Source organism: Sinocyclocheilus grahami, unplaced genomic scaffold (assembly GCF_001515645.1).
Source record: "Sinocyclocheilus grahami isolate Dianchi unplaced genomic scaffold, SAMN03320097.WGS_v1.1 scaffold487.1, whole genome shotgun sequence".
Lineage (NCBI taxonomy): Eukaryota > Metazoa > Chordata > Actinopteri > Cypriniformes > Cyprinidae > Sinocyclocheilus > Sinocyclocheilus grahami.
This window is the reverse complement of record NW_015505666.1, coordinates 968,342-975,624: the sequence shown is the minus strand read 5'-3', so window position 1 is coordinate 975,624 and position 7,283 is coordinate 968,342. Positions and strand designations below refer to the sequence as shown.

At 39.7% G+C, this 7,283-nt stretch overlaps 1 protein-coding gene across 1 annotated transcript; it reads right to left on the bottom strand.

Annotated features, from left to right (window-relative positions):
- Positions 1–1,392: 1,392 nt before the first annotated feature.
- On the bottom strand, positions 1,393–5,852 carry LOC107553948 (teashirt homolog 3-like). The gene is made up of 2 exons (XM_016236292.1): positions 5,573–5,852; positions 1,393–5,010 (listed from the first exon to the last, which is right to left on the bottom strand). Exons 1-2 carry the CDS (start codon positions 5,850–5,852, stop codon positions 1,982–1,984), a joined length of 3,309 nt encoding a protein of 1,102 aa, XP_016091778.1. The 3' UTR covers positions 1,393–1,981.
- Positions 5,853–7,283: the final 1,431 nt, after the last annotated feature.

The window sequence follows — 7,283 nt, the reverse complement described above, 5'->3', positions numbered from 1 at the left end:
ATTTTTTTCAGGTACTTGCCTATATGCTATAGTTTTTAGAACAGCTAACTTCAGACAAGATGTCAGACAAGAAATAAGGATGATGCCAGTACAGTCTATACAGCGTTTCACGTCAAATTCAAGCTACTGTTTTCACGTCAAGTTTTTTTGGGATTGGCACATGTGTCAGAATTCCTGTTCAAACTTGTCTGATCAGGTTGAAGCTTATTGCACTGTCAAACGTAGCTCTCTTCTCATTAGTCTGGGCCCCTTCCCATCAGTGCATGCGCTCAAATTAGATTGACATCCAAACTGTTCAGATATACAAAGCAATTTAGATGATATTCATTAGAGCGATGACATAGGCTGATGTGACTCTGACAGGGAGCACTTCTCTCTCTTTCTCTCTCTTATTTTATTACCACTGAGGCGTGACTACCCCCACTGAATTCACCGTACCAAAGGAACAAAATAAAAAGACAGCAATGTCAATTTAATTCTGCCAATACTTGATGGGAAACAAGCTAAGATGACAAAGAGTGTATATATTTGACTATACTGAATGTTTAGACTTGGCATGGTAAGAGTTAAAAGATATGCACTAAAGAGGAAGTAACTGCAGCACAATGGGGAGATTATTTGAAAATAAATAAATAAAATTTTTAAATTTAAAGAAAGCTTTCATCCAACTATGACTGGCCAAGCATAATGATGCACTTATTGGGGGAAAAAAAGTGGTTTTTGGACTCTTTTGAATGACTAATAAAAACAATGGTATTTGAATGTCTTATTAGAATACTGATTATTAGGTTAAAATTATGCAGTTTAAAAAACATTAAACATGAAGTCAAGTATTTGAAAAAAGACAAATAGGCTTTGTTTTTTTCTAATTGCATTTTTCTTTAAAAAGATTACAGATTTTTTTTTTACATTTACATATATAGATGGCATGCCTCATTCAATGTATTAACATTCAACAAAAATTATGTAAATAAAAACAGTCAAAAATGTCTGGTTAAATAGTCAGATTAACCAATTTTTAAATTTAAAGAAAGCTTTCATCCAACTATGACTGGCCAAGCATAATGATGCACTTATTGGGGGAAAAAGAGTTTTTGGACTCTTTTGATTGACTAATAAAAACAATGGTATTTGAATGTCTTATTAGAATACTGATTATTAGGTTAAAATTATGCAGTTTAAAAAACATTAAACATGAAGTCAAGTATTTGAAAAAAGACAAATAGGCTTTGTTTTTTTCTAATTGCATTTTTCTTTAAAAAGATTACAGATTTTTTTTTTACATTTACATATATAGATGGCATGCCTCATTCAATGTATTAACATTCAACAAAAATTATGTAAATAAAAACAGTCAAAAATGTCTGGTTAAATAGTCAGATTAACAAATCTGGCAAGAATAAATATGAACAGGTGATACAAATATTTGGAGAAAACAAAAACATCTGTAAAAAAAGCAAGTCAAGGCAATTTATATCAACAAAAATGTTAAAGACTTAAGTATTATATACAGTTCTTTAGTTGTATATCTATAAATAAATCAGATTCCTTATGCACAAACAAACTAAGTATTAGCACAAGCAAAAATGAAAGAACAAAAGTGAGTCATAACATAACATCTATGTACAAATGTACATTCTTCTCTCATCAGAGCAGAAACTTCCCCCAAAAATCTGTTCATCATGAGCATTCAAGATTGTTCATAACTTTAAGACATTTTTATATATAATAGATTTATTATACTGTGTATCTACTTGGTAAAACTGGTGGTAGCCAGCTTAATAGGTTTTTAAAGTTAAATTACCATTATAATATTCATGATCACAAAAGCTTAGCCTACAAGGCCAACTGTTAATGCAACAATATATGAGTAACTGTATGAATCTTTACATTATGATCTGTCTGTTTGTTCTCAAATTAGAGTACAATAAATATCCTTGCATACTGTGTTAACTGTATTGTTTTACAAGTTTTTTGTATATTACAGCGCTGGCACCAGTGGCAATTGCTCCTGACATCCTCTAGCTGGCAGTACAGCAGGAATCACAGGTTTTATGGGAGGGCTCTTAGAATGCTTTGTAATCCTCCGGTTCAGATCCTTAGAAGTAAGTTTTGCCAAGTCTTTCATTTTAAACCCAAGGTGTGACTCAAGGTGACAGATGTATGTAGAACGAACTTGGAACTGTGTTGCACATTCACTACAGTAGAAAATCGGGTGTCCTGAGTCAACATTCTTTATGAACTTTGTTCTGCCTGTTCGTCTGAGCTGATATTTCACATTGGCCAGCCAATGGCTGATGGTTGTCATAGATAGACCTGTTATATGTGATATGACCATCCTTTCCTGGGAGCTCAAGTCTGATATCACATACTTTCCATCAACTGTCTGCCTGAGGCAGGATGCAAACTGAGCCTGCAGAATCAGCAAGTGCTTGGGTTTCCAGTGCGATTGCCTACCTTTACGTTTATGCCCCATGGATGTATCCTCTGCCTCATCTGAAGTATGAGAACCCTCGATTTCTGACTGCTCTGGCTTACATAAAAGTGTTGGGGACTTCAAAACTCGAGAATCTGAGAGATTGCGCAGCATGTCTGATATGTCAGATAAGGCATTTTCATGCAAAGGACTCGCTGGTGATAAGATTTTGGAACTGGTTGATTCACTCACAGATACACCAGACACAGAGGAACTCAAAGCTTTGCCTGGGAGAGCAGCAGCTCTGAGACACTGTTCACTTTTCCCTTTGGATAAGTCTATCGGTTGGTCTCTGCAAGTTTCATGGCAGTCAGAATGCAACTGGCTAAGTTTCACTGAGTGTCCAGATGGACCGGCAAGAGCGGCCCTTTCTGCCATGCTGTTGCTCATCCTGAGAAGCATGCTCATAGGGTCCTGGACAGGCCTTACCGGTTTGGCAGCTTTACCCAGATGAAGGTTCATAACAGACTGAAGGGCACTTAGAGGACTGACAGAGGGTTGTTTTGGCTCAGGGTGGGCAGAGAGTAGACCAGCATCATCATACAGATCTGAAGTGGGGCGAGTTCTGTAATCTTGTGTGTGCTTTTGAATTTCTCTTTCGTTTGTGTTACCCTCAGAGACATTGCTCATAGGTGTAAACGCACTCTCATGACTTGGAGATTTTGACATTAGCGGTTTCCCTTTGGAATTCAGCAGTTGTTGATGTGAGAATCCTTGCCCATTCAAGTCATTAAATTGTCTGTCAACCTCAGAAATCTTTTCTGTTACTTTCTTTTCCAGTTTGTCCACCTCCTGGACATTAACTGTGGTAGAGGAAGCTCTTGGTGGAGTGCTTGGAGGGATTAAATGACTTTTGTCTATGGACTGGCCTTCCTGACTATTGCTTGATTGTTTTAAGGAAGAAATATAGCCCGAGTTGTTTAGACCAGGTTTCAGTTGGTTTCGTAACTGATAAGCTGCATGAATGCTCTGGTAACCACCCCAACTCGGAGCACCCCTCTGTGCTTTGTTAATAGCCGATGTAACTGTATTCTCCAGTGATTTTAGAATATCAAAATCCATTTTAGGACTCTCTTTTAGATCTTCTTCAGTTAGGTAATCACACTTAGATGACATGCCGAATTTCTGCTTAGCATCATTTATATTTGCAGACTCCTTGCAATCACTGTCTTTTTGAGAAGTAATTTCTTGTGTCTTGTTTTTGTCCCCAGTTGCTACAGATGAGAAGGACGGTGACTCCAAGATTCCTGTGGCTAAGAGAAGGGAAGAACATGGTGCACCTGACTGAGACTTCTCAGACTTACTTTTGGGATGAGGAGGCTTGTCTTTCTTTTGCAATGTTTGGGTGACTTTGACAAAGTGACCTGTCAACATCATATGAGCACTCAACTGCTGCAAAGAGTCATGTGAAATCCCACACTCCATACATTTGAGGTTCTGAGACTTGAACTGCACACCACGGCTTGTCTTCTGATCTATCAAGTCGTCTTTGTTGGTTTGTTCAGAATACATCTGAAAAATATCACTGGCCAGCCCTCCGTTGGGACTTCTTGTCTGTTCTGTGGTGTGCAAAGATTTTGTAACATACAGCTCCACTGGAACCCTCTTCCTAAACGAAGACACAACTTTAGCAGCAATTGCAGTTCTTGGCTCTCTCAGAGGAACCTTCTGGTAATGCTTAGTTTTTATCATGTGCACGCTGAGGTCTTGCAGGGATTCAAAAGAGTGTCCACAGTACATACAGCGTAGGACTTTCTGGGCATCTTCCTTTCCCTCCATCTCCAAAAGAGAGCGCTTCCGGGGCTTGGACCATGACTTGGCACCCTTACTAGCACTTTCAAGGTTGTCATCACGGTAGTGGTCTGTTTCATTCATGTGAACTGTGAGATCAAGCAGTGTGTCATATGATGCACTGCAGCTTTTGCAGTGGAACTTGCTTGCACCAGTAAAGATGGATCCATAGAGTTTAGTACTTTGGCGGTAGAGCTGGACAGTGGAGAAAATACTTGGTTCAAGTGCAGCAGGTTGTTTCTGAGAGACCTGTTGGAGTGTCTTTGCGATAGCAGACTGATGCCAGTCATAGCTGTTGCGTCCAGGACTGCTGTTGCTACTACTGCTACCGCTGCTACTGGCCGGCTGTTCATCTGCATGCGGTTGAGAGGAATTAAAGCTCAAAAAGGACCAGTAGGGATTATTAAGGAAGCTTTTGTAAATAGCCTTAATCTGTTCTAGACTGTCTGTAATACATTCTGAGTCCTCAGAATGATTTTTTAGAAAGTCTGTTGAGGCCTCCTCATTTTTGATCGGGGTGCTGTCTGCATCTGACGTGGGGTCACTAGATTCACTTATGTGAGATTCATTGTCAACATCATGACCTGACAGCTCAGCAGTTGGGGAATCTTGTTCATCCCCTGGGTTATTGAAGTCTTCTCCCAAATCACTTTCACCCTGTTGTTTTTTCTTGGTCACTGAGCAATCACTTCCAGTGCCTTCGGTCTGTATGGTGTTCACCTTAACATTCTCTGAATCATAAACTAGTGGGAGAAAAAGAGAAAAAAAATATTAAATTAATGTCACATAAGTTGAACTGAATGAAGTAAACACACAAAACAATCATTTAACCCAATGATATTCTTCTACAATTTAAAATGGATGGGCCACATCCCACAAGATGTTGAACTGCAATACAGGCAAATCATCCTGGTAAATTAAGTATTCCTCCACTCTGGCCAACAAAAGTCAAAGTGCAAATCTGAATTGCAATTCTGTATCCTGCTGTCTGCAAATCAAATTCAAGAATTGTATTGGAATCTAAAAGGCATTAATTCAATTCTTAATGGCACATAAGCACTGGAGCATCCACAAACAAATAACAGAGGGCCAAGAAATAACCTTCAAATATTTTTATATAATTGTTTGCTGTTAAGCACATAACCAGGCTATTTACAAGGGGTTGCACCTGCTGCCATTCGGCCCACTTCTCCACATGTCCACAGGTGTGTCGAAATATGAAGAGACAAATAGATAGAGGGAAAAGGTGGACAGATAGATTGAGAGTTTAAGGGGAATGACATAAGATGGCGGCACATAAGCCACCTGTCACTTTGAATCCCACCTGACGACAGTTCACCTTGGACAGGTGACGTGTTGTGAGAAAGGTGTCTGCTCGAGCACCTCCAGATGACAAATCCAAGGGGACACGGTCGCCCTTCTCTCTGCCAGCTGCCCTCACACCCTCAAAAGAGCCCATCCACCACCGTCCTCTGGGACTGACGATCCCGTCTCCTGACAGCCTGTCCCCTGCTAGTTTGACACTGTCACTCTGACTCCGTAAGTGGAACAAATGCCCCCTTGAAAGCCATACCAACCCCCCCATCTCTGTTCCACTCTATTCACTCTTGTTTGTGTGTGCATTTGTGATTATGTTGCTCATGTCAAAAGGAAAACGCTTGACATGTTAGATGTTTGGAAATACAGCAGGCCTTGAATTACAAGCTAACATGGTGTGCCGCCACATGTGTGATTCAACTGCACTGTGGCACGCTAACGGTCTCTCTTCCTTTCTCTCTCTTACAAGATCCACCACAGTCCTGACAAGAGTGTTAAAGCACAAATAGCTCTCATTTCAAATGATAATACACAATCTCACAAGCCTGCGCTTCTCTCATTTAGCCTCTCACTGGCTGTCAGCCAAGCGGCCTGCAGGATGGGGGCTCTAAAGGATAACTGGCAGGTGCAGGCCACTCTTATCCCCTCTGTAGATTTGGATTGTCACTAGGTATCCATTACTTGCCAATCTCCTCTGATCGTGCCCGACAGCCTTGATCAAAAGATGTCATTTGAACGGCCTGATTTGGCATGAACTCCAAAGCAGCTCGAAAAGAGGGTGAACCAGGTGTAACTACAATGACACGATCATTTTCCTGCCCTCTCATATCCCTTAGACAATTACGGTGACACACTGAGGGTCCACAATGGCAAATTGCTTTTTTCTTGCACAAATGCCAAAGACTACAAGAGTGTAACTTTTTTGGAGGGATTTTAAACCAAAATATAAAACAGATATAACCCTGATGTGAATCAGAATAAGTCAGGTTTAACCCACTGACTTTGTTACTGTACATAACACAAGTCTGCCCTCATACAAAACCTAGGGGCTGGAAAAGTTCAGAAGATACATAACCCAAGAAGAAACCATATACTCTCACAAATGTGTATGCGTGTATCAAGACCCAAGACCACTAAATTTGAACACAATCTTTAACCTTGAATAATTTATAATCCATCTCAGGAGGCACCTACCATAACCAATTATTCTCAAAAGGCTTGATTGACAGCCTGGTGATTTATTAAGTTAATACAATGTGATGTGTGCAATGAGTTCTAGCAGATCAAAAATCCAGGAGACTTTAGTGGCACTCGCCTTGTTTGAGTTATGTAACTATTACATTTGTCTCCATATGATCAGTCATTATTCCCTTCCACATTACAGACAAAAACAGCACCAATGACATTTGAATTGGAACATCAAGCTCTATAAGTAATAACCTTTGGTTAATGTGAGTGCATAATTGCTTACTCTAAGACTATACATGATGACTGTTAAAAGTACACATATTTTGTTAATCCCATCTAATGTGATCCCCTAAACTGTCTAGATCATCTAATTTTTACATCAGAGGTTGATCATCTTGATTTGATATTGACTTGTATTTAATGTCATACACGGGTCTTGTTAGGCAACTCTGCAGTAACACCCAATAAGATGATTGCTCAATTTAAACAAAGCTTTCTGTCCGTAAATACT